We start from the raw sequence: 27,289 nt of genomic DNA on the forward strand, positions 1-27,289 counted from the left end.
ACTAATTGAAATGAACAAATGATGAATTAATATAAATAAAAATGAGGAGAAAAAACTACTAGCCGCAGGTGGGGAACGAACCCACGTCTTCGCCTCACGTGTGCGATGCTCTCACCATCGAGCTACCGCGCCGCCGTTTTCCCATCCACTTTTTGGGGTATTTATGTTTTTACTACTAGAACTAACCCTGGCAGTGTTAGCCAGCGCCACCACCCACAAACTTTGGTGGCGGATGTGGAACATCCTCTCTGCCGTTGGCGTCACGAGTACGTGATCGTTTTGGCTGAAGGCAACTGCTCAATAAACCTTCACGTGCTACCTGAAGGCATCAATGCTGCCTTATTCATGAACCTCGTTATGTAATGAACGAGAAGAAAGACAGCTGAGGGGCCGGATTTGTGTTATTCATGTCATACGAAGCCAACACAGAGACACCAAGGACAATATAGGGAAAAAACTTGTACCTACTAATTTAATTAAAGAAGTTGTAAATTATTGGAAATGAAAATGGAAGAAACATCAACTGGCCGCAGGAGAGGAACGAATTTACCCACGTCTTCGAATTAAGCGTGCGATGCTCTCACCATTGAGCTACTGCGGCGCCGTTCTTGCATCATCTTTCTGTGGTATTTGTTTTGTATTTTTGAATTTGTCTTGATGAAGGCCGGACCCCAGCCGGAACGTCAGTAAAGTCCTGTTATGTTGTTCCTACGTGCTTATATTTGTTGAACTACTTCTGTGCCGGCTCCTTGCTATTCTTTGCTTCACTGATAAATATATATATATATATATATATATATATATATATTATATATATATATATATATATATATATATGCATGATATAACGAAGTAAGAATATGTGGTCCAAAGCATGCACGTGCTTTGATGAGAACATGAAAACCAAATGACACTTTGTGCAGTAATGAACTGACATGGCAGTGGTATTTTAGGTGTTTGTGAAGTGTAACACCAAAAAAGCTCACTTTTTCACTTATCAGTGTAACAGTTTATTTGTGTAACAGATATCGGTGTAACATACATAGTTATTCAAAGAAATAGTTATGAGACTTACTAATACTTTTGGTGGACTATGGAAGAGGACAAACGTTGTCTTAACTGGATTTATACGCAGTTGGTTTAAGGTACACCATGTGTGGACGTTGGAGAGGTCAGTATTTAGTGTAGCTTGCAGAGCACTTAGTGTTTGCTGAGATGAGTATAATGTGGTGTCGTCGGCATATAATAGGCCGTCTGAATCGGTCAGAACATTAGGTAAGTAATTTATGAATAATATCAAAAGCAGTGGACCAAAAAGGGATCTTTGAGGAACACCACTGGTAATTAATTTATTGGTGGAGTAATGATCATTTATACAGACAACTATGGAACGATTATACAAGTAGCAGTGGAGCAGTTCGAGAGGTGGACTATTAAAGGGGCATCTTGTGAACGCGAAAGGCAAAGTTTATTATTCACTGAATAAATAGGCACTTTAAACACTCAGGTTTTGCCTCAATAACTGCACACGTCGAGTCAGCAGGATTCGTCTTGGGCCATAGTCTTTTGCGACAAGGCTAGCGCATTAGTGGCGGCACATTATAGCAACAAAATCATTAGTATGACATGCTCAGTAGGCTGGCATTGCTGGTCATGACGAATTCAAAAGTATCCCTCGGAGGAGGCTACTCTGTAGGCTTCAGGGCAGTGGTCACGAGCAAGAACATCCATTGCGCAACCAGATCCGGGCACCACTCGCGTATTCTTGCTGAGATTATTCCAGAAGTGGACACCGAAGCTGGCGTTTGCCGCTCTGAGCACCGCTGACGCCTTTCCGGGATGGAACAAGTCCAGCCCCTTGTACCACGGAACAGGAAAAAACGCCGACTCATTCGAGAAGTTGACGAGCCGAGAAAATTCTGTGTCTAGAGGAAGCAACGACATTATCGCAGGGCCGCATGTTGTCCACCAATAAGGATTGTAGACGCGTGCGCATTTATCGATAAGCGCTCCGATGACGGGATGCTGCTTGTCGAAGAATAGTATACCGTTAGCCACGCCATGGATCTCATTTTTTGACAAGTAGAAGACGGTATTCCTTATTCCTTTCAGTGACTTCATTACAATCACGTCCGTGTCCAAATAAACACCGCCGCTCTTCCAAAGTACGACGTAGCGCAGAAAGTCACTGAGATGTTCTACTTTGTAAGGGCTTTCATTTAGCGCTCCTCCTATGGCATGCAGCGGTTCTAGTTGAGTCCCCGCGAGTTCCAAGCTCACATTTAGCCCAGCGGACCTAAAATTGGGAAATTTCGAAAGCACGCGTTGGTAAGGACAGTCAGAGGAGCTGATGTTTCCAGTTGAAAGGAGATGCACGGTGTAGTCGCCATTGTTCCGGCAGGCTGACTCAATGCTGCAGGCTTCCCTAGGGCCGAGTTTCCTTTTATAGGATGTTTCGAGAAACCATATGTGGTCTTGGTCTCGCTTCATGGATTCTGAGGACGAAATTGAAAGGAAAGCCGGAGGGCCAAGTTAATATTTATTATCTTAATTACATCGCTGAATAGCAGTAATATGCCACAGATTCCACAACACGTGGAGACTCGGACCCATTTGGTTTACTGAGGAAGTCTCGGTACTTTTGCAGCCTAATACTGCTTCCTCCGATCTCTCTGCATGTTTTTACGTTCCATTCCAAGTGACAATTCAAGCAAGCGCTTTACGGGACGCAAACATTCACTATGGCTGTGAGGTTAATCGGCACTAAGTTCGGCTGCTTACACTGCACTTCGAGACAAGAAAAGGGGAGGAGCATGTTTGCTAGTTATTGTACTGTATGAGCTATTTCACCTAAATATTTTTGTGAGAAGAAACTTTTCAGTCCCTTGAATTTTTCCTTATGCTGAAACTATGTGACAAAGGAAAACAATTTTCTATAAATATTATCACCGTAGCACTGCAATGCCTCTCAAAGACAATCAAGAAGGAAGCTGCTTAGATATGGTGAACTTTCTTTGTTATATTTCTGTTTGATTGCCCTCTTAGGTTCTCTTGAAGCCAAGGCAAATATGCAAAATCGTAATAGTGTTAAAATAGCTTGTTTTCTTGACAGTTATGCAAAACTTCTTTCAATTCCCTGGAAAACAATTGTTCAAATTATGGGGTATTACGAGGCAAAACCGCGGTCTGATTATGTGGCACACCGTAGTGGGGACTTCGGTGTAATTTTTACCACCAGGGGTACCCGCCGGGGTGGCTCAGTCAGTTAAGGCGTCGCGCTGCTGAGCACGAGATCGCGGGATCGAATCACGGCCGCGGCGGCCGCATTTCGATGGAGGCGAAATGCAAAAACGCCCGTGTGCTTGCGTTGTAGTGCACGTTAAAGAACCCCAGGTGGTCAAAATTATTCCAGAGCCCTGCACTACGGCGTGCCTCATAATCAGAACTGCTTTTGGCACGTAAATCCCCAGAAAGAAGAAGATGTACCACCAGGGGTACTTTAACATGCACATATATTCAAGTACCCGGGTGTTTTCGCATTTCGTCCCCATCGAATTGCGGCCGCCATGGCCGGGATTTTATCCCGGGACCTCGTGCTTAGTAGCCGACTCTACGCTAAGTAGCCGACACACAACACCACAGCCACTAAGCAACCACGGTGGATGCCCTGGAAAAGATAACTTTTGATTCTAATGGCTATGTACAGGTATATTGTCATGGTTAGAATTTACTTCGGAATACCAGCCGTAGTAACGCGGCGGTGTAATGGTTGAGAGGCGTTGCTCTGTAGGGCCAGCACAACTTCGGTGGCGTAGTTGTGTTGGGCTGCCAAGCTCGAAGGCGCAGGATCGAAACTCGGCCGCTGCGGCCGATATTTGATTGCCGCGAAATGCGAAAAAAAAGAACTGGGGTGGAGATGAAAGACCAGTGAAGCTGTACTATGGTGTGAATTATGTATTTCCAATCATGACAATTAGGATGTGATGGTGTAATTTATTATTTGAACTATTAAAGAATGAGAAAATTTATTTAGTGACCACAGGGACCATGGCCTTATGGTCGCTACGATACACCGCTATAAGGTGTCGGGCAAAGGCTGGCGCGTTCTTCATAAACACGTCACCAACGCCGCGCGCGTTCGGTGCGAACGCGGGCAAAACGCCGCCGTCGTCGACAACAGTTCTGCGCGTTGTTTGTGTGACCACACACAACCACTGTAAACACGCTGGCGTGAGCAAGCGTGCCAGCGCAGCTAGCAAACGTTCATGCGGTCTATCGCTTCAACGGAAACTGAGCTGCGAAAGCACAGCGCATACAAAGGTAGGAGCCGTGTTGCAGATCGCTTTCAAGATGCGGTGTGCGTGACCGCACGGCGCCGCGCTAGCTATAAGTTGCTCGCAGGTCAGAAGCTGCAACCCCTCCCTCCCGCGCTGCCTTTCCGCTGCCCTCCTTTCGCGTGGGAGATTGAGTCGTCAGTTCCCCGTGCGCCTGGTCGCAAGATACGCATTTGGAGCCGCAGCTAAACGTCGACTCCCCTCCCGACCTCTGTCCCCCCACGGCCTGTCGCGCGACGGAAGATGTCGCGTTTGCTCTCCGCCGTGCGTTCGTTTCCCGTGAAAGTGTCCCTCACGCGATTTCACTCGCACATACAGAATACGGCCAAGGAGAGTTTTTTCCTACATCCGGACGCGACCATCGAAGACTGAGCCCTAACAGCTTCACCGTAGAAGAAAGAAAACCGTGTACCGTGCATTCGGTACACGTTAATGAATCCCAGGTGGTCAAAGTTAATTCAGCATCCACAGGCCTCATAATCATAACGCCGTCTTGGCACGTGAAACCCCACAACAAAATTTTAATAACATTTCCTTAAAATAATGTTTAAAAATTTGAGGACGCAACCGTTCGCATCGCATGGTTCGCGATGGGAACGGTGCGAAGGGGCAATATAAGTGGTCTTAAATAACATGTGAAGGCCCTAGCACCTTTTTTCTTATTTTAACACGAAAGTGTTTTATGCCGGGGTCCACCAAGACTTCACTGACGTATTTCCGTCACGGAAATACGTCACACGAACATACACGAACATAATACAAAGAAAGAAACCAGAAGAAAAAGTTCCACAAACATGCAAAATTTGGAAATCGAACCCACGACCTCTCGGTCCGCGACGATAGATCGCCGAGCGTTTAACCCATTGCGCCACAAACGCATATGCAGAGAGCTACACAGACGCGCCTTATATATCTAACACTCCTCCGTGTACCCGCGCTCTTGCTCGGGGCGGTGCCGCCGCCTACGAGCAGAAAAGAGAAGTACTGCATTATGACAATAGACAGTTTTAGCAGAGCGTTCACGGTCCGCTCCGCTCAGACCATCGTGTCCGAACGATTCGCGCAGAGCCGCTCAGCGGAACGCTAGCGGGAACGCTAATGCGCGTGCGCACAACGCTCATATCGGCAGCGGAACGAAGAACGCGGCCCACGGTCCGCTACGAAGCCATTTGAGCGGAGCGTTTGGGTGCGTCTACTGGTGGCTTTGCCGTTTTACAGTCGCGCTGAGCGCCCGTGGCCGGCGTCTCTGGCAGACGCGCTTGTCAAACAAGCCAAATCAACGCAGTTCACGCAGCCAGTGGTGTGCGTGAAACGTTAGCGGAGCGGAGCGTAAGCAACGCTCTGCTAAAACTGTCTACTAACGCGCACCGACAGTGAACGCTTCGGTGGTCTCAGCACTACGACGCCTCGATGCCAGCATTCGAAGGGACGCTGGCATCAAGAAGCACTACCAACGCCACCTAGGTGGCGTTCACCGTACTCAGCACAGCGGAGCGTGGCCTCCGCAATTAGCTCTGAAAATGTTTCTGAAGTTGATCGCGGAGGCTGCAATTACGACGCGCTGTACGCGCTGATTTGACTCGGTGACGATTCAGTTACGTGCTTTGTCTTGCGCGTTGTATTAGTGTGTCAGTTACGTGCTTCGTCTTTCGCGTTGTGCTAGCGTGTGCAGCGTAGTGCAGCTTCCATATGCACGACGGTTGCTCATGGTCATCGACGTTGGTAGTCGTGATGGAGGAGACGTGCCACCAGGCGTCAGCGTGGGTGCATCAACGCCTAAGGGCGCTTTAGCCACAAAACACCAATAGACATTATATATCAATGTGCAATAAACATTACACTACTTCTGTGAAGACACGTTTCACTTTCGTGTTCTATACCGATTCCTATATAAGAGGGATCAACCACATTTTTATTAATTGTTTGCTATTGCCCCGACGCGCGCATGTCTAGTAGAAATGCTGGAAAAGGGGTTTGTGCTTGAGTTTCCTCGTAGCAGATTTACGTTTTCTCGTACATTCAAATGACAATCCGACGCCGATTGGTAATCAATCGGACGGCGAATCCGATGCCGAATGGTAAAGTCCTACTTTATCATTTTGTGACGGATTTCTCCTGTGAGAAATTCAATTTTTGTTGACCAAAACCTTGCACCACGTGGAGGGCCTGTGCGGTCGCAGTGGGTGGGGATGATTTTCTCCGCCCCCCCCCCCCCCCCCGCATTGCACGCAGACGCCGGTTGCCGACGCCGGATTTTCTGCGACATGGGGCCCTTAACGCTGTCGCGTTAAAATTGTTTTATTGGTAAAGAACGCAACAATTTCTTTTCAGTTTAAATTTTGTTTGAAGCAAGATCATCCTGAAGTTGGCCTATTCCCCACGTTTTGTATTCTTTTGTATAGCAAAACAAAAACAAACAAAAAACTAATTTGTTCATAGGGCACATCTGGGATGCTCGCCACAGAATGCCACAAATACATTCAGTTAAATTGTAATTACACACGCATGTACATTTCTAGGCCTTTCTTTTTCCACGCTCATTTCCTTTCCCAAATCGTGATTAGCAGTCAGGCAATGCTCTCATCTTTTCTATTATAACAGATCGCTCTCTCTACATAAGTTAGCAACAGGCGCCATTATCTGGCGATGCGGTTAGCCCGGATAGGACATCGCCTTCGGTGAAGCAGTCGGCTAGAACACAGCAGTTCGTGCCGACCTGGCAGCTCTGATGTTGGAATAAATATATTTCTTTATCCCAAAGCAAATTGTTGAGGCTAGCGGGGTGGCCGCTATGTCAACACCATCTAGTGTGTAGGTAAAGGCAAGGGAACAGAAAATGAACGGGCTTTGTGCTGCCTGGCGGAGGCGAAGGAATTAACGTAAGACGGATTGTATCGAAGTTGGGAAGCGTGCCCCGGTGAGCAGATTGCTCGGTATAAGTGGCGTCTCTGAAATTATCGATGACGGTCTGGTCCATAACCGACATCCCGCACTGTGCGTGTTCGTTATACAGCTTTCTCCAACACACTCCTCATATATTGTGTTCCGGCGTTCGAACCATGGTAGCTCTCTTTTAAGCAAGTATATCTGCCTGCAAGTTGATTTCTTTCTCCTTGTAAGAAAGGAATACTCCTTACAAACACAATCTTCCCTTCCTGTGTCCGTGTGAAAAAGTTCTGCGCTAAAACACTATATCAAAGATGTCGCAGCAACAACGTCAGAAATCAGTAATTGTCAAATGTACTGCCCTTTTAAATATCTCGACATATGACATCACTTTTTGTAGTGGATGCAATATATACTTGCCATTAGGCAGGTTCTTATTGTACCACTTCGCACTGAATAATAAAGACCTTGTAGACTGTGTTGATGTACCTGCAATGAATGAATGAAAAAGTTATAATTTTCTTTTGTCATTGTGGTGTTTGCGTAAAAGTGAGCTTATGGTAACAAAGCCGATAAAAAAGACATAATGTGAGTATTTGGTAGATGTTGATGATGATTATATTGCTACACGCGTGTGGTATTTGGTTGTTTGAACGAGGCGCGCGGGCGCCTAGACGAAGAAGACGAACTGCTCTGCGCCCTCGAGCTATCGGCTGATCTGGCCAGCGCTGCAGCTATCATTTGTAAATATACTTGTAAATAGTCTCCTGTACTTAATCCTTCGTTCGCGTAACATTTTGGTGGAGCGTGCCGTTCCCCGTCCTCGCCACGGAGCTCCGTAGCGGCCGCAGCGTCCAGCTTTCCGCCATGGCTCCCGGTGACACCTCGTCTGCTGCTGCTACTGCAACTCCAACCACAACGTACGTCACGGTAGCCACTCCCCGCGATCCTGGCATATTCTCCGGCCAAGATAATGTCGACGTTGATGACTGGCTACGCATGTATGAGCTTGTTAGCCGCAACAACCACTGGGACCCTACCATAATGCTAGCTAATGTCCTCTTTACTTGGGCGGAACACCTCGTGTCTGGTTCCGGACACACGAGGAGGAGATCTCTAGCTGGGACGCTTTCAAGGAGAAGCTCCGCGACCTCTTTGGAAATCCGACCGGTCGGCAGCAGGCTGCAAGGAAAGAGCTTGCTACTCGAGTGCAGTCTTCCACTGAATCGTATGTCTCGTACATACAAGACGTGCTCGCTCTTTGCCGGAAAGTCGACGAGAACATGGTCGAAGTTGACAAGGTTGGCCACGTTCTCAAAGGGATCGCGGACGATGCGTTCAACTTGTTGATCTTCAACAATGTGTCTACCATCGACGTCATTGTCAAGGAATGCCGCCGCTTTGAGCTCGCCAAAAGCCGCCGCGTCATTCCTCAATTCTCCCGGCTCCCTAACACAGCTGCGACGTCGTCCTGCGTCGCCCTTACCGCTTCGCCCCCCTCCAATGAGACCGTCACGCGTATTGTTCGCCGTGAGATCGAGGCTGCCAGTCCTGCCACGTTCCATCCGCGCCCACTTGACCCCATCCATTGACCAACCAGCCCCAGCGATCTCCCTCATTCAGGAGGTTGTGCGGCAAGAAGTTTGCCAACCTCGGTTTTCCTGCTGCCTGCTCCATCTCCCGACCTGACGCCCGACTGGTGCCGACAGCTGCGCCTCGCAGCGATCTGTATTCCGGATACCGCAACCCTAGAGAATGGAGAACTCCGGACGACAGGCCCATTTGCTTTCGTTGCCGCCGCATTGGCCACGTCGCTCGCCACTGCCGCACCTCCTGGTCATCGCCATATTCGAAGCTACTTTTCGCCGTCTCCTCGCCCATATGCCGACCCTCGCCGCTACTCGCCTCGCCGTATGCCTTCGAGCTCGTCGATGACAGTCGATGACAGTCCTCCCACTCGCTCGCCGTCACCTCAGCGCCGTCGGTCCCCGTCGCCCCAGCCACGCCGCTATTCGTCGCCGACCCATTATGGACCCTCCCGGACGGAAAACTAGGCCATGCAGCTCTTGGAGGTAGTGCTGCATCACGTTCGTCCTGTCCAAATCCTCCGTTGACGCTCCTCACGAACACGAACCTAATTGAAGTAGATGTAGATGGTGTCCCGTTGACGGCATTGATTGATACTGGAGCCCTAGTGTCTATAATCAGCGCTAACCTATGTCGTCGCCTCAAAAAAGTTCTTACGCCTGCCGTCACTCGAGCCGTACGCGTCGCCAATGGCGCCACTGTTGCCGTCTGTGGTATGTGCACTGCTCGCGTAGGAATTGCTGGCCGCCAAGTTCCCGTCCTGTTCTCCGTGCTGACCAGTTGCCCTCATGACCTAATCTTCGGGCTCGACTTTCTGACGACGCATTCTGCCCTCATCGACTGTTCCACCGGCACGCTGTGCCTCGAGCTTCCTCTTGTTTCCGACGTTCGCCCCGAACAACCGCACACCCTATGCACTACAGCGTTTGTTCGGTTACCTCCAAAAGCCCTAACCTTCGTCGAATTGGCCTCGACGGCAACCGTGCCTGATGGCGACTATGTCGTCGCCCCTATTCGTGATGTCCTCCTGGCGCGCGACATCTCTGTGCCACACTCCGTCGTTACCCTTGCCGCTAATCGGATGTGTCTCCCCGTTGTCAATTTTGGCCTTGACGAAGCAAGTGTTACCTGAAGGCATAGCGGTGGCCACGCTCCGGTCAGTGACAGACGACCACGTCACTGCTTTTGCAGCCGACGCGTCTCCAGATCCTCCTGATTACCCGCAGGATGCCTTGAACCTCGACGGCCCATTACGTCCCATGGTCGCTCCGGACCTCGCCCCTGGCCAAGCAGCCGCCCTGTATCGCCTTTTGCTCTCCTATCGCGACATATTTGACACTGACAATCGCCCACTTGGTCAGACGTCCCTTGTTAAGCATCGGATAAACACTGGTGATGCTGTTCCCATTCATCGCCGACCGTATCGCGTGTCCACGGCAGAGCGGCAAGTTATTCAGCAGGAAGTCAACAAGATGCTCGCCAAAGGCATTGTTGAGCCCTCGTCGAGCCCTTGGGCGTCGCCGGTGGTGCTCGTCAAAAAGAAAGATGGCACGTGGCGTTTCTGTGTTGATTACCGCCACCTAAACCGAATCACTAAAAAGGACGTTTACCCGTTACTACGAATTGACGACGCTCTTGATTGTCTTCACGGTGCCAAATACTTTTCGTCCATTGACCTTCGATCTGGTTATTGGCAGATTTCCGTCGATGAGCAAGACCAAGAAAAGACCGCTTTCGTCACTCCAGATGGCCTCTACCAATTTAAGGCATTGTTGAGCCCTCGTCGAGCCCTTGGGCGTCGCCGGTGGTGCTCGTCAAAAAGAAAGATGGCACGTGGCGTTTCTGTGTTGATTACCGCCACCTAAACCGAATCACTAAAAAGGACGTTTACCCGTTACTACGAATTGACGACGCTCTTGATTGTCTTCACGGTGCCAAATACTTTTCGTCCATTGACCTTCGATCTGGTTATTGGCAGATTTCCGTCGATGAGCAAGACCAAGAAAAGACCGCTTTCGTCACTCCAGATGGCCTCTACCAATTTAAGGTTATGCCGTTTGGTTTATGCAATGCCCCCGCCACGTTCGAACGGATGATGGACTCTCTGCTTCAAGGTTTCAAATGGTCAACTTGCCTTTGTTACCTCGACGGCGTCCTTGTGTTTTCTCCTACGTTTGAGACGCACCTTGAGCGCGTCGCAGCTATACTTGACGTCTTGTGCAAGGCTGGGCTCCAATTAAACTCATCGAAGTGCCACTTCGGGCGCCGACAGATTACAGTGCTCGGCCATCTCGTCGATGCTTCCGGAGTACAACCCGACCCGGAGAAGGTTCGAGCAGTAACAGCTTTTCCTGTACCTCAGTCTGTCAAAGACGTCCGGAGTTTTGTGGGGCTCTGCTCTTATTTCAGACGGTTTGTGAAAGATTTCGCAGCTATCGCTCGACCACTCACTGAACTTCTGAAGAAAGACGTGCCTTTTACGTGGGGTTCCCCTCAGGCTGCCGCATTTTCACGCCTTATCATGATTCTGACCAATCCACCGATCTTGGCCCACTTTGACCCGTCCGCACCTACAGAGGTCCGAACCGATGCCAGTGGCTATGGGATCGGCGCAGTCTTAGCGCAACGACAACACGGACACGACCGCGTTATCGCCTACGCTAGCCGGCTCTTGACAACTGCAGAGCGCAACTATTCGATTACCGAGCGCGAATGTCTTGCTCTCGTCTGGGCTGTTTCAAAGTTCCGCCCATATTTATATGGCAAGCCCTTCTCAGTAATCACAGACCATCATGCGCTGTGTTGGCTTTCGTCGCTCAAGGATCCTACTGGCCGGCTCGGTCGTTGGGCTCTCCGACTACAAGAATATCCCTACACAGTGACGTACAAGTCGGGCCGTACGCCGACACCAGGACGCAGATTGCCTCTCTCGCTACCCAGTCCAAGACCCGACCTCTACGTCTGATACTGACACCGACGCCTGCGTTCTCTCTGTTTTTCCACTGGCTCATGTCGCCGACGAGCAGCGCCGTGACCCGTCCTTGCGTGTCATCATTGACCGCCTGGAATCGTCACTTGCCGACAGCTCCCTTCGCTTATTCACACTTCAAGATGGCGTACTCTACCGCCACAACGTTCACCCCGACGGCCCAGCATTACTCCTTGTGATCCCTAAACACCTTCGCTCGGCTGTTCTCCACGAGCTTCACGACCTCCCCACTGCCGGTCACCTCGGTGTATCACGTACCTACGACCGGATCCGCCGACGCTTCTTTTGGCCAGGGCTTGCTCGCTCCGTTCGAAGATACGTAGCTGCGTGTGAGAAATGCCAGCGACGCAAGACACCGTCGACGCTCCCTGCTGGGTACCTTCAACCAATTGACATTCCCGCGGAACTATTCTTTCGGGTTGGTTTGGATTTACTTGGTCCTTTTCCTCTTTCTACCTCTGGGAACAGGTGGATCGCTGTGGCCACAGATTACGCCACGCGCTACGCCATCACCCGAGCGCTCCCTACAAGCTGCGCCACAGATGTTGCCGATTTTCTTCTACGCGACGTGATTTTATTACATGGAGCTCCGCGACAACTTCTCACAGACCGTAGCCGGACATTCCTGTCGAAAGTTATCGCGGACATCCTGCAGTCCTGTGCCACGAGGCACAAGCTATCCACGTCATACCATCCGCAAACGAATGGCCTCACGGAGCGTCTTAATCGCACTCTCACAGACATGCTCGCGAAGTATGTGTCTTCCGACCACACTGACTGGGACCTCGCTCTACCGTTTGTCACCTTTGCGTATAATTCCTCGCGCCACGACACAGCCGGTTATTCGCCATTTTTCCTTCTGTTCGGCCGAGAACCAGCACTGCCCCCAGACACAAGCCTTCCTGTTCACGCAGCACCCACCAGTGAATATGCACTGGACGCCGTCGCCCGCGCTGCCCACGCAAGGGAAATTGCCCGTGGCCGCCTTCTGCACTCCCAAGAGAGTCAACGGCGTTTGTACGACCAGCGACACCGCGACCTGCATGCACTTCCCACCTGGCTCTTTGGTGCTCCTATGGTCTCCGTCGCGTCAGGTCGGCCTGTCAGAAAAACTGCTGTCTCGTTACACAGGCCCCTACCGAGTGATTCGTGCCGTGACTCCCGTCACCTACGAGATCGCCCCGGACGCCCCATCTGCTCCCAGTCCAGTGATATTGTGCACGTTACACGACTGAAGCAGTATCACCCTCCCAGTGATGACATTTAGACGCTCCGGGACGTCGCTTCTGCCGCCGGGGGATTATGCTACACGCGTGTGGTATTTGGTTGTTTGAACGAGGCGCGCGGGCGCCTAGACGAAGAAGACGAACTGCTGTGCGCCCTCGAGCTATCGGCTGATCTGGCCAGCGCTGCAGCTATCATTTGTAAATATACTTGTAAATAGTCTCCTGTACTTAATCCTTCGTTCGCGTAACAATATATATATATATATATATATATATATATAAATAGCGTTTTATTGAGCCATCGGTTTCCGTCCTATGGTGGATATCCTAACTTAAACCAGGTAGGCCTTGGCGCCGAGCCGTCCTCATCATCCCGTCCACCAGCTTGCGCGGGTCATCCCGGTGGGTGCTGAATAGCTGGTGCTCTGACTGCTAAATCGTGGTTTGTAAGTTTGGTGGTAGGTCTGTGGTGCGTTGGCATTCCCAGATCATATGGGATAGTTTACAGGGTGCGGTGCAACATGACTTATTATCCCAGCAGTTACTTAGCCGATAAGCAGACGTCTTACGCACATACTTATTAATAACTAATAGCTGCACAATCATGGTGTTTTTTCTCTTTCTAATTCTAGCTAGAGTCTTAGCCAAATCTGACTACTTTTTCGCAAATGTACCTTAACCTTCAAGGCATAATTATTTAGTGTCAATGAAATTGTGTGCATGAAAAGAACAAACCTAACAAATTCACTTTGGCCGCGATGTTCAAATAAACTGAGTGCTAAATATATAGCCTGTAGAATCTCAAATTTTTTTCTTGTCCCACTGTCATTGTTTTAAATAGGGCAACATTGCAGTACGGCAAAGAATATAATGGTAATCTTTATTTTCGTTACATTTGCTGTTAACCTTCGTGCCTTTCCCACCCCGTCTCTCTCTCTCTCTCTGTATTGCATTTGCTGCATGTTTTCACTATCGCATAGCATGGGTGAAGACAAGTCGCTTGAAATGGCAGTTCTCTAACTAGTTTTTGGAAGTGAGTAGCGCTGGGGGAGGAAGAGTTGTACAAGCCCTAATCACCACGTCTGGCCAAACCCCCATATATTGTGAAACAGTGCATGCACCAGCACCGAATACACAAATGTGGCATACAAAGGTGTATGATGTGTAGCAATCAATGGATAAAAAACAAGCTAACGTTCTCATGTCCGTAACGAAGACGACAGCCACGATCCGACAAATTTCTGTCAAATCCCGCTCGCCTAGCCAAGTAAGCAAATGTGATGTACATTCATGATGGTTGCAATTAAAAAGCTTTGCTGGACTTCGCCGATAAGGCAGCCATCCTCAAAAAATAAAAACAGTTATTTTCTGACATGACTGTCGTAAGGTGAAAGTTGCAACCTGACAACAGATGTAAAAGACTCCAGTGATAAAACAAAATTCTTGGTATTGCCTCAGCATATTCGCTAAGAGCCCATCTATATTCCTAGCAGGTGAAATAACACTTAACCTTGCAATCGGCCGCGCAATGCTTGAAACTGCGAAGCTGGGCAATCATAGCCCAGCATTTTCCGGAAGTGCGCTGCGAACTTTTCATCTTTTACTCTTGATGATGATAACTTATTTTCGCGCGTTTCGGACTTAAGGCCGTCACTGCGCGTTGCATAGCGCAGCTTGATAACACCGACACCGCGTTCTAGGAGACCCGCTCCGTGAATGCGTCTCCCTGTCTCTTGCTCTCATTGCGTGCAAAACCTCTTCACCTCTCTTCACAACCACAATCTCTCTCTCTCTCTCTCGCAGAGCGCGAGCGTACGAACGCACCAGCTGTGGACGAAGACTACGAGGCTCGAACGCAATCATATGGTTCGCATAAATTCATGTTCTGCAAGCGTGGCTCTATAGCCCAGTGTAAGTTACGACGCTCGCTTTGGGACCGGGGGTACGCGGTTTGGAATCCCACGTCGGCAAGAAAGTTTATTTTATTTTCTTTCTTGGTGCTTTCTTGATACACACCACAAATTACGGCTGTCTCTATTACGGCTCTATCGCAGAAACCATCTCGCGATGTCTGTCCAGGTTAATGCATTATCATTCAAGCAGTCTAGAGACACACAGTATACTTGAAGACACCCTTATTTACAATCTGTAACAGTGATGATTCTCAGATTTCGATTGCTTCAGCTCTATGTGACACAAGCTGTCTCCGACCCACTTCGCTATGACACTCGCTCACACCGGTCGCCCATGAAGGCATGTATGTGCACTGCATGACGACGACATAGTGACGTCTATGAAACACGAAAGGCGGCATGACCACAATAGCCGCGTTTACATGCATGCGACAACAGGCGCATCGCATCACATCACATCAGCTTTCAAGCGCATCCCATCCATGTAAATGGGGCTAATGCACCAGGCAAGCGCGTCACATTAATGCGCCAGACAGGGGCGGATTCAGACGAGTAAGTCGACTTTCGGAGAGCATGTAAACGCGATCAATGGGATGACGATTCTGAAATGATGGCGTTGTTATAACGACATTAGCGTGACGACGACGGCATCATGACAATGTGTTGACAACTGTACGAAGACGTTAACGTGAGGACGTTGTATAGACGACGGTGACGTGACGAGGAAGAGAGGGGTGATGGCTTGACGAGAATCAGATGACGAAGCTGTAATGGCGACGATGGTATTACAATGAATATGCGACGATGGCTGTATGACAACGACGCAACGACAATTAAAGCATGAAAACAGCTGTTATAGAATTACGACAGCACAATTTCGACGGCGTGATGACGAGGGGTTGGTGCAAGTTAGCAGACATGTCTCAGTGTGTCGGCATAAGATGCTAACCAGATAAGACTCAAAGTCGTCACGTTGTCAACAAATGCTAACCACGATAAAAAAGAATCCCAGTTTCGCCCGGAAGGCATCGCATCGATTGCGATAGCAAATTTGTGGACAGCTATACGAAGTAAGGATAGTAGCTTTATTGGCCGTATAAACTTGTAACCATAGGCATACAAACTAAATGAACAAGCAAGCGTGGTGTCACGCGCACAAAAGCAAAGATGAACACATCTGAGTCGATGACAGCAGAAAATCACTGTCAAAACGCCGGAGTAAGCAAGCGCCGCAGCAGCAGCGAGCGAATTGACCAGTCGCAGATGGATTTTAAGATACAGCGGCGCGGGTAAAATCCCTATATAAGAAAAGTACCGCCATCTACTCTTTCCTCCGCCGCCTCCTCTCCTACAGCGCTTGCTTTTTTCTTAACTTTTTGCTTCCGAAAGCCAAGTCGACGGTGGCGCACCTAGAAAGTCCACGTTGAAGCTTTCAGGCCAGGCGCGCGCCGCCGCCGCCGCCGGCGACTGCGGCTGCGCAGAGGACTTTCAACATGGCTCTGAGGCGGAAAAAAAGAAAATATAAACAATTGAAAAGCGCGCGCTATCATCGTCCAATCGGAGATACATAAGAGAGTGAAGCGGCGTTTATCAAAGGATGGCGGCACTTTTCTTAAATAGGAATTTTAGGCACGGGCGGACGCGCGCGCCATCGCACGGAGTAGAATGTAGTTGTCGGTAACAGAAACGCTCTCGGGATGGCGCCGGGCGCGGGGAAAGCCCCAGTGAATGAAAGCGCCAGATATTGTACGACAAGAACGCGCAGTTGCCGTTTCTCCAGATCTACCAGGGTGAGCCTCGAAAGATCAACCCAGACTGCATAGCGTTGCTCGAATACATATCCATCACTCAATACGCACGGGAGAGCGTGTACACATTCTAGAAGTCTGGAGATACCCCCTGGCGGTGCTCGCTCTTCCGGTTAACATGACACGACATGACCACAGCCGCCGACGCCTCACGCGGGCGGAAGCCTTGGGTCGCCACTACGGTCACAAATACGGAGTCTTCTACGTGGGCGCCTCCAACCCGCACCATCGGGGCTGGTACATGGCCGCGGTCGTCCACCAAAACAACGCAGTAAACGGCCTCACCGTGCACGCATCATACAGGCGGAGGGGATCGCCAACGCGTTAGCCGCCGCAGATCAGGACAAGCGGGTCATCATCGCCGACTCGAGGGGTGCCTGCTGCAATATCGCACAGGGGCACATTCCGCACTTTGCCCACAAAATTAAGCAAAGCAGTGACTACCTGGGTGCCTCCGCATACCGAGCGATCATATGGGCTCCGGCTCACACGGGCTCGAGGGTAGTGAGGCGGCCGACACCGCTGCCCGCGCGCTCACTCTCCGGGCATCATCGTCGTCCCCTACCGATCCGGACCACAAACCCAATCCCGCTTACACCTTTAAGGAGGTCACACAATTCTATCAATCCGGCCACTCCGTCTGTCCAAAGCCCTGTAAGGGCCTCACGAAGGCGGAGCGACGAATCCTGCTTCGCATTTAAACCAAAATTCTCTTGTGCCCGGTAATCATAACACTTCGACCTCGCTTGCATGGGGAAGTGCCCACACTGTTAGGAAAATTTCTCTGACATTTGGTGTTGGCGTGCCAAAACCCCAAACCTACCCCCTCTACCCACACTTCCCGGGAGGACTGGGAGGCAGCCCTGCTCGGCTGCTCTGGCCAAATGAGCCTTGGTCGAGCGGATCTGGGCCGCGGTCGACGCCAATGGGCTCCAGTAAGGGAGAGCCCACCTAGTCTTTTGTATGGGGCGGCCCCTTAAGGACCGCTCCCCACCTTCCCTGTAAAAAAAAAACTTCTGTAAATAAACGTTTTTCAGCCAGTCAATCAGCCTAGTGTTTAAACTATGCCATCATTTCAATGTCGAAGAACAGACCGAAGGGGTGCGACAGCTCACCACGTGGTCTACGTGGCAGCCAAGGTTATGCATGCAGGAGTTGCGGCGTGGGTGAACGTCTTCAGAAATTCGTCGACCATGGGTGTTCTCACAAAGGTACAGTTGGAAAACCGAGAATTCGTAAAGACTGCCGTAGATCACAACATGGCCTGCGTGAATGGTGTGCAAAACGCCGTTTAGCACTGGCATCGACGAAAGCAAGACGTGTTCGCCATGATCCACCAACTTGGTAAGCCATCTGCGTTCCTTACTCTGTCAGCCTCTGCAATCCACTGGGATGTATTGATGAAACTCTTACAGCGTCTGCACATCAATCCGAACCATCCACAAGTGTTAACAGCTTCGCCTGTATGGAAATTTCAGGAATAAGGAAGGCAAGAGTGGCGAAGGAAAGGCGGGGAGGTTAACCAGATTAGCACAACCGGTTTGCTACCCTGCTCATGGGAGCGGGATGGGGGAGATTGAAAGATGGGGAGGAGAGAGAGAGAGAGAGAGCACATAACACAGCACACGTATCGTCAGTCACAGTACATCACTCTTGCGTGGTACGTGACATCACTGTCCCAGCCACTTGTCCAAGCCCGTTTGTTTCAAAAAACCTAAGTAGTCGCTTCGTCGCCTTCAGCTGCGATGTCTTCTGTCGACATGTGAGAATCGTTTAAGCTGACATTGGTCTATTGTCAAGGCGCGCTAGAACGGACGCCAGGGACTGTCTCTGAACATTATATTCAGTACAGTCGCACTAGAATGTGTTCCAGTGTCTCCTCGCAAAGACAGGCCTTCTAAAGAGCGTTGTCGGCCATTCCAATGAGAAATGAATAAGATTTCGTAAATACCACCTATAAAAGCAGAGTGGCCTCCCTTCAGCGGAGTCCAGTTGGCATACAGAGATGCATCAAAGAGGGCAGGTGGTATTGACGATTGCTCCGGTTGGTCTGGCTGCTTGGTGTGCACCATAGAGAGAGCGTGATCCCCTGTGCAAGCACTAGAAGTCTGCTGACTGGTGTCGGAGCGTGAAAGTGGTATGGCCTCTTCCTGTGTGTCTTCAATAGCTATCCGAGCGGCATTATCGGTGTCTTCGTTCCCTATGACGCCGCAGTGACTTGGCAGCCACTGAAACGTCACGTGGTGTCCTTTCTCATATGATGTATGCAGTAGGCATCTAATATCGAATACGAGCTGTTCGTATGACCCGGGACGCAGAGCTGATAGCACAGAATGTAGTCACTGTAGATTGACCATTCTCGAGGTGGTTCCCGATTTACTAAACAAAGTGCAGCGCGCTGAGCAGTTAGTTCCGTAGTTGTTGATGTCGTTGGGTGGTCGGTCCTAAAGCTGATGATAATAGCTCTTGCTGGCACAACCCCAGCACAAGACGAACACTGGAGGTTTGTGGAACCATCAGTATAAATATGTACACGGTCCGTATACCTCTCGTGCAAAACAAGCAGAGACAGTTGTTTCAGCCCAGGCGACGACAGCTCAGATTTTTTTCTGATTCCTGGTACACTGAGATATACTGTGGGGCTAATATGACACCAAAGGGGTATCGTTGGTTTAGATGCAGCGGGGAAGCCCGAGGGAAGCTTCTCGTTGTACTTGACGATAGTTTTAGAGAACGATGCTTGGCGCCTGTCTGAAGGTAGTGTTGCAAGATGGTGATAGGGGCACGTGCAAAATGTCTCATGTGCGTTTTCAGGGCTACCACCATAATTTGAGTTTGCATTGGATGGTCCAGAGCAATCGCAATAGTTGCCTCTGTTGACGTGCATCTGGGCAAACCAAGGCAAACTCTGAGTGCTTGAGCTTGTGCCGCCTGCAGAACACCAGAACACAAATATTTATCTGCAAGTGTTGCTCAGTACAGGTAGACTATATCTCAGAAAACCGAGAATGAGAGTTCTGTAGAGTTTCAGCATTGCGTCTACTGGTATCCCCCAGGTCTTACCTGCTAAGTATTTAAACAACTGGGAAGCGGCTGTCAGGCGCTGTTTCATGTAGGCCACGTGCGGGCTCCAGCAAAGGTCTCGGTCAATGATTGCGCCAAGAAGTCTGTGGGTTCTGACGTAGGAAATGGTCCACCTATTGATTGAGATGACATAGGGCGTCATTGGTTTGCGAGTAAATGCCACTAGTAAGAATTTTTCTGGTGATATGCAGAGACCTTGTTTGCACAAGTATCTCGCTGTCTAAGTTGCTGCTTTTTGAATCCGCGCACGTATCTGAGGACGTGTGACTGCCGAAGACCAGACACAGATGTCGTCTGCGGATATTGAAATCTTGATGGGAGTTGGCAAGTATTCAGCAAGTCCAACAAGAGGTTGAATAGCGTCGGGCTGAGAGCACGGCCTTAAGGAACGCCCCTGCTGGTATAGCGTTACGCAGTTGGGCCATCGTCAGTTAACACAAAGAATGATCTTGCAGCCAGGTAACTTGCGATCCACAAAAAGACTCGACCACCTAGGCCAACCGTCGCGAGAGCATCGAGAATGGCCTCATGAAATATGTTATCGTATGCGCCTTAGGTGGTCAAATAAAACTTCAAACGCGTTGTTTCAGCACCGGGGCAGTACTCATGCTCATCTGCTGCTTTGGCTTTACAACGCTGCAATGAAAAGTCTAGTCCTGAAGTGCCTGAAGCAATCCCCATGACCAAACATCTAATCTACATTGATGCCGAAATTCTCATGAAACCCCGATGGCAGATGCACCAGCACGCCTATACGTGCTTAAAGAACGGCAGAACGAAATGCCGCTTTAGCATGCTGTTCTGGCCGATGGCGGTTACCCGAATGATCGTTCCGCTTCCGCCTGCCCACACAAAAGAAGAGAAGAAGGCTGAACATCTATACACTATTCCCACGAGACAGAAGAAGACCGGCACCGAAGCAGAGGTCAGCATTAGGCTGGCACCGAAGAAGAGGAAGTAGAGGTTGCTCCTCGCCATCTTGGCTGGTTGCTGCTACGCCTGTGCTTCTCGCCTGTAAATATTTGTAAACATTAGTTTTTGTGCAACATTTTCTGGTGGAGATGCTGGGTACGCTACCTGTTATCCCCATCACCCAAGCACGGAACTTCGAAGGGGTCGCCGCGTTGTTCCCTCGGTGATGGCCACTGAAGCACGCACCGCGCCGGAACCTACCTTGCAGAAGCCGTCCCCGCCATCTGTCATCTTATCGCTTCCGCAACATCCGGGCACCTTCTCTGGCACAGATAACGTGGACGTCGAGGATTGGATTGCATTGTATAAGCGTGTCAGAAAACAGAACAGATGGGACGATACGCTTATGCTGGCGAATGTGATATTTTATCTGAAAGGAACCGCGCGCGTATGGTACGAGACGCATGAACACGATCTGACCAGCTGGGACGTTTGCAAAGAAAAACTGAATGAGTTGTTCGGCAAGCCCTTTGGTCGTCAACTAGCCACTAAAAAAAATTGGCTCCAGTGCGCAGTCATCTACTGAATCCTACATTTCGTATATTCAGGATATTCTAGCGCTTTACCGTAAAGTTGACGGTAACATGTCCGAAGCGGACAAGATCGCTCACATACTCAAAGGAATCGCCGATGACGCATACAACCTCTTAGTATTCAGGAACTGCGCCACCGCGGATGCTATTGGGACAGAGTGTCGGCGATTCGAACAAGCTAAATCCCGCTGTATCGCCCAGCAATTCACCAGGCTCCCCAATACTGCCGCATCGTCATCATGCGAGGAACCACTACCTACGTTATAATCGCCGGCTTCGAACACTTTGACACGGATCGTTCGTCGGGAACTAGAAGCAATGTCACCAGCCCCTCTCGTGCCCGATGTCATTTCGACCAACCGAAATGCCATTTTGACCAACCGGAATACGTGTATAGATTTGTCATTCCATGTTCAGGATACAATGAAACCGGTCAAATATGCTAGTTGTCATTACAGTGACCATAAATCAATGCTTCTTGCCATCGGTGACAGGCGGCCCGAGGAAGAATTCGTCGTCAAAGGGGAGGAAGAAGAGTAAAAGCAAGAACAAATGGAAAAAAATGACCATAGGATTCAAGATCTGACAAGGTTGGATATGGGTGTACTTGCTCTGGTATTCCGAGCCCTGCGAAACGTTTGCTATCACAGAGTTTTATGACAGTGGACTGCAAGAAGGTTAAGAAACTGTCGTTTAGCCACATCATGGAACAAGAGCTGCATGTCAGACTTCGATCTGACCTCGACTGCGATGACTGAGATCGACAGCAGAATTTTGTGCGTGCAAGCGTGCCGTAGCCAAGCTATAAATGCATGCTCAAAGTGCGTGTGCAAGCCAAAAAATGTCACAGTTTCGCCCTAAGGGCGAAGCAATGAATGCGATAGCAACACAGAAATGTCATACGAAGTAAGGTGAGCGGCTTTGGTAGCAATATGAATTGTAGTAAACATGAGCTGATTAAGTAAGCAGGTGTGTTGCGGCGTAAGTAGACCGACATGAAGAGAGACTCGATGACCACGAGAAGGCGCGTGTGAAACGGTGGTGTTGGTGAGAAGCGCTTCCCGTGGGCAGCGCGTGCGAAGGGACACGCCTGTAGCGCTGCGCTGCCGATCCGGGCAGCATTGCATGTGTAGCGTGCGTTGGAAAATGTGGCCCGACTATTACTAACTGAATGAACAAGCGTGGTGTGAACGCGCACAAACAAACATGAATAGATCACACTGAATGACTGCAGACAACGACTGTCAAAACGCTGGCAGCAAGCGCATACGCCGCAGCGGGCGAAGGTACGTGCGGTCTATCGCTTCAATGGAAACTGAGCGGCGAATGCACAGCGCATAAAGGTCAGGGCCGTGTGGAGATAAGAGACGGTGCGGGCGAGCGACGAGCGCGGTTGTTGGCAGAGTAGAAGTGCGCCCCCCCGACGGCAGAAATCCGGTTGAAGTGTCCATATAATTGCTATCGCAATAAAATCAAGCTGGACTCAAAGTGTGTGTGCGTAAGCGAACAAGAGACCTTGTAGTGTGTAGAAACCTTGCCTCATGCATGAAGTGGCGTAGAATGTGCGACGGAAATTATATACAACAAAGAATTGTATAAATTAGCGTAGCATGTCGAAGACAGTGATGTATCCAAGCCAAAAAACATTGTAAGAGTGAAAAAGTTCGACGAAAGCGTATCAAGTAAACAGCGGTGCCATGAGAAGCAAACGGTGATTTGAAGTAAAACATGTCATTGCCATGAGAAGCGATTGTGTTCAATAAAGAAATTGATGTGCGATAAAAATCAAGTCGAGAGCATGAGAAGCATGTCGCGGTGAAAAATTAGAGCATGAGAGGCAGTCAGGGACCGCTGAATGCTATCGCGATCTACTCTTAAAAGCGAAGCTTAAGCGTCTCTCAAGTTTTTAACTCGTATTATGCATAGAATAAAGAGCGAACGTCTATTTAATTTTGAATTGTTGTTGTAAACGAAAAGTATGGTGAATTTATTAACAGCCCATTTACACACCGAAATCTCGTTGACTACATCTCTAGTACCAGATTTCACCGCCAGTTCGCTCCACGAATCATTTTTCTCTAGGGAGCCAACGGCGTTGCATGTAGGCTCCCTATTTTTCTCTAGGAAGCCTACAGCTCCCTATTTTTCTCTACTTCTGTGCCAAATGAAAATTAAAAGTCCTGCTTGAATCTCGAACAGCGCGCTCGCTTCAGTCCCTGTAAATCATGGTATTTTCATTCCCACCAACATTCCAGTACACGTTCTAGGTGATTGTCGGTCCCTTTATCGAAGTAACACTACCTGGCATGCGTTTCGCGTAGGACCAACTGTTGTATTGCAAAAATATTTTTAAAAAGATAGGTTATGTCAATCATGACGGCGTGCGAAAGTGTGAAACCATAGGCAACGCGTTTTCCTTTGACCGTTCCGCAAAGGCATTAATTCAATCAGAGTAAGCGTATGTGGCCGTTCCAAAGTAGATGAGACGAAACCAACCGGACACATGAGAGGTTTTATTTCACCCTACTCTTGGCCGGACATTTTATTGTGATAGCAACTATATGGACGCTCCAGGCGCATTTCTGGCCTCGCTATCGTGGTCGCCGTCGCCATCGCCGTGAGATTCCGAAAATTAAGCAAATGTTTCACGTTTGTAAAACGTGAAGGAGAAAGCCTGATTGCATCGGAGCGCACGACAGAACTAACCGAAATCGCCGCACCTACTGGTGGTGGGCCAGTGCCGTCAGCACTTTTGCATAGGGAGGGGCGGTATGGGAACGCCGGCATTGGAGCCAGCTGTGAAAGAAGACGGTGACGAACGCGCGAGCAGTGGAAAGAGCGCGAGGTGAAGTATGGGAACGCTGGCACGTTGAGCAGCGTCGGCGCCAGCTGTGGAAGACGACGACTTGCTCGAACGAGTCCTGCCCGTTGCTCTTCTAGGTACCGCGGCACAGTGGCTGTGCCTGCAGCCTCCGTTCCTGTCCTGGGACCAATTCGTCGCGGCGTTCCGAGCGGAGTTCCTGTCGGTAGCCTACTACTACCGCATCCGACGCGAGCTTGACGCCCGAGCGCAAGACCGGTCGATGAGGGTCTGCGAGAGTATGTTCGGGTCATGCGGGAACTCTTTCGACACGCTTATTTCAGCCCCCCCCCCCCCCGAGTTCATTAGGGTCTCGTATATTTTGCGGCGATGCCACCCTTGCTTCAGGCCATATCTCTCTGGCCGTTCATTTCCTCCCTTGAGGAGCTTGCAGGCTTCGCCCAGCAAATAACGGAGACGCTCTTTTGGGAGCAACACTACGCTTCACTACCACCTGTCAACGTTGTGCTCTATCCAAACTGTGCCTGGAGGGAGACAAATACTGCGACAGTACCATCATGCTGTCCCCGGCCACGAACTTCCGTGGCGGGTCCGTATAGAGAACTTTGCTCTCTTAACCCCAGCAGCGGAAGCTCTCCACGGTTTCGGGGGCCCTGCACGACCAGGGATTCCCACGATGATGTCCCCCCGCCACCGCCTCGGTCCACTCCCTCACCGGTCCACCGGCAGCGAAATCCTCTGAACACCGCATGGCCCTCTTGTGCTGCTTATAGGCCGCATGCACCGACTGGCATACCAGGCTGGATCCTGCTAATGTTGTGGTCAGCATGGACACTACCGGCATGAGTGTCCAATGACGCCCCCGCCTCGGCGTGCTTCCACCCAGGCAAACGGCAATGGCCGGCGGTAGTAACGAGCTCCCCAACACCGCCCATGGCCGAAATTACTGAGGGTGAGCAAACTGGCCTTCTTTCTGTCGGCCGCATAGAACGCACTAGCTCTGCTATATCTTCTCCTGTACCATATATCAAGGTACACGTTTTAGGCCCGGAGATATCGGCTCTTCTCGATAGTGGTGGCACCATCTCTCTCATTGGAGATGACATTTTTCACTTGTGCCTGACGCGTAAAGTACAACTCGCTCAATATAATACTCGCTTGAGAGCAGCTAACGGAGCATTAATAACAGCACGAGCTGCGGTGCATCTCAAGCTCTCTCTCATGAGCAAAATATGTAGACAACGTTTCATTTATTGCCCGGGGTTGGCAGTTCTCATGCTACTAGGACGGGACTTTGTCGCCCGTGAAAACATTCTGTTGGACGTGGCAAACGGCGGCTTCCGAGTTACTCGCACTGGTTATTTGTGTCCGTTTGTTTCGGCTTCTCTTTCTGTGCATAGCGCTCCTGACTTGGTCACGTTCCTCTTTCACTATGCTTTGCCGCCTAAGATATTGGAAACTGTCAAGAAATGCACTTTTGAGCATGAGCGAAAACGACAGCTCATGCGCACACTGGAGCCGTTCGCAGCCTTGTTCACGGAAAAGCCCGGCTGCAGTCCTGTACTGCGTCACCGCATCCATACAGGAAACATACAACCTTGGAGCGGCAACCAAAGTCCCTGAGCGTGACCAAGCGGGCGCTCCTGGATGTTGCCCTGCTGGAGATTATTGACACCAGTATGGTGAGACCATCCCAGAGCCCTTAGGCTTCTATCGTTCTAGCGCCTAAGAAAGATGGCACAGCTCTCTTATGCGTAGACTATCGACGCGCAAACTATGCCACTGTTCGGGATGTTTGTCCCTTTTTCCTAAATTGAGCCCATTCTATCAAGTCTGGGTAGTGCAAGTGTGCTCACTACACTCGATTGCTCTCGGGAATTTTCGCAAATTGAAATGGAACCCGCTGACATCCCTAAAACAGCATTCACTTGCTATAAAGGACTCTTCAAATTTGTCCGCATGCCATTTGGCTTGAAAAACTCGACTAGGGTCTTTCCAGCGCCTAATGGATATTGTTCTCGATGAAGTGCTTTACAAATTCGCAATGGCATATATGGATGATGTCATCTTTTCGCGCGGTATTGAGGAACATCTAGAACACCTCGCCATCGTTCTTCAGAAAATGCAAAAAAATTAGGTCTTATCGTGAACCCCAAAGAAGTCCATTTCGCATGCTCATAATTACACTTACTTAATTTTTTAGTAGATGATGGTCAGCTTCGTCCTGGTGAGGCGAAGCTTCGCGCCATTGCAGAATACCCTTGCCCGCACGTCGTCAAGAGCTTGCAGCGTTTTTTGGGAAAATTTGAATTCTACCGTGCTTTCATACCAAGCTGCGCAAAACTCATGGTTCTGCTTAGTCAACTAGCGCGCAAGAACGTAAAATGGAATTGGGGTGAATAACAGCGCAACGCATTTAGAACACTGACAAGTCCAAATGCTGAGAACACAGCTCTAAAACTCCCCGACTCAAACAAGCCGTTTGTCCTACAAACAGACGCTAGCGACTACGGTGTCGGCACTGTTTTCCTACAGGAATTAGAGGGTGAGTTGCGGCCAGTTGCATTCGCAAGTCATACACTAACACCCATAGAAAATCATTACACTGTAACTGAGCGCGAATGCCTTGCCATTGTATTCGCGCTTTAAAAAATTCAGAGCCCTTCCACTACTGTGAAGATGGAAGCCAGTGAAGCTGTGACTATGGTGGGTCTGTTATAGTGAATATTGCTATAGTGAACCTACATATTATCGTTATTGACAATACTGAGCTTCTTCGGCATGTTCGTCAAAGGGCAGGGACCCCGGCGTCTTTTTTTCGCCCGGCGCAATAGCTAACTAGTGCGCTTACTGCGCCCCATCGTCATAGGCTAGCGTATGAGCCACAGCGTTCATAGCCGCGGCAAATTGCTCGGCATCATCAGGATCCTGATGCCAGGATTCTGGAAGATGTGGACAAACGAGCGACCTTCCCATAGCGACTACAAAGGGCAACTGCTGATAACAGTGCTAGCGCGATCTCTACGTCACGAGACAAAGGGGCACAACGATTGGTGGGACGTGCCACCGCCGAGTACCGCGACACATGTGAAAGAGGCATAGGCGTTGGCGAGGGGTATAACGATGGGCTATCCAT

The 27,289-nt window shown here is 49.8% G+C and overlaps 2 protein-coding genes across 2 annotated transcripts in view; both read right to left on the bottom strand.

Annotated features, from left to right (window-relative positions):
- Nucleotides 1-27,289, bottom strand: part of LOC125943522 (uncharacterized) — a 1,494,167-nt gene that overhangs the window by 1,451,395 nt on the left and 15,483 nt on the right. The window lies entirely within an intron of this gene.
- Nucleotides 1,330-27,289, bottom strand: part of LOC125943146 (lactosylceramide 4-alpha-galactosyltransferase-like) — a 28,505-nt gene continuing 2,545 nt past the window's right edge. Inside the window, exons 2-3 of the mRNA XM_049661587.1 lie at nt 7,641-7,709; nt 1,330-2,495 (exon numbers count right to left, since the gene is read on the bottom strand). Of these exons, the coding sequence (XP_049517544.1) occupies nt 1,663-2,495; nt 7,641-7,709 (902 nt within the window). The 3' untranslated portion in view covers nt 1,330-1,662. The remainder of the gene's footprint in view (nt 2,496-7,640; nt 7,710-27,289) is intronic.

The sequence above is a fragment of the Dermacentor silvarum genome, chromosome 2 (assembly GCF_013339745.2).
Source record: "Dermacentor silvarum isolate Dsil-2018 chromosome 2, BIME_Dsil_1.4, whole genome shotgun sequence".
In the NCBI taxonomy this organism is placed as follows: domain Eukaryota; kingdom Metazoa; phylum Arthropoda; class Arachnida; order Ixodida; family Ixodidae; genus Dermacentor; species Dermacentor silvarum.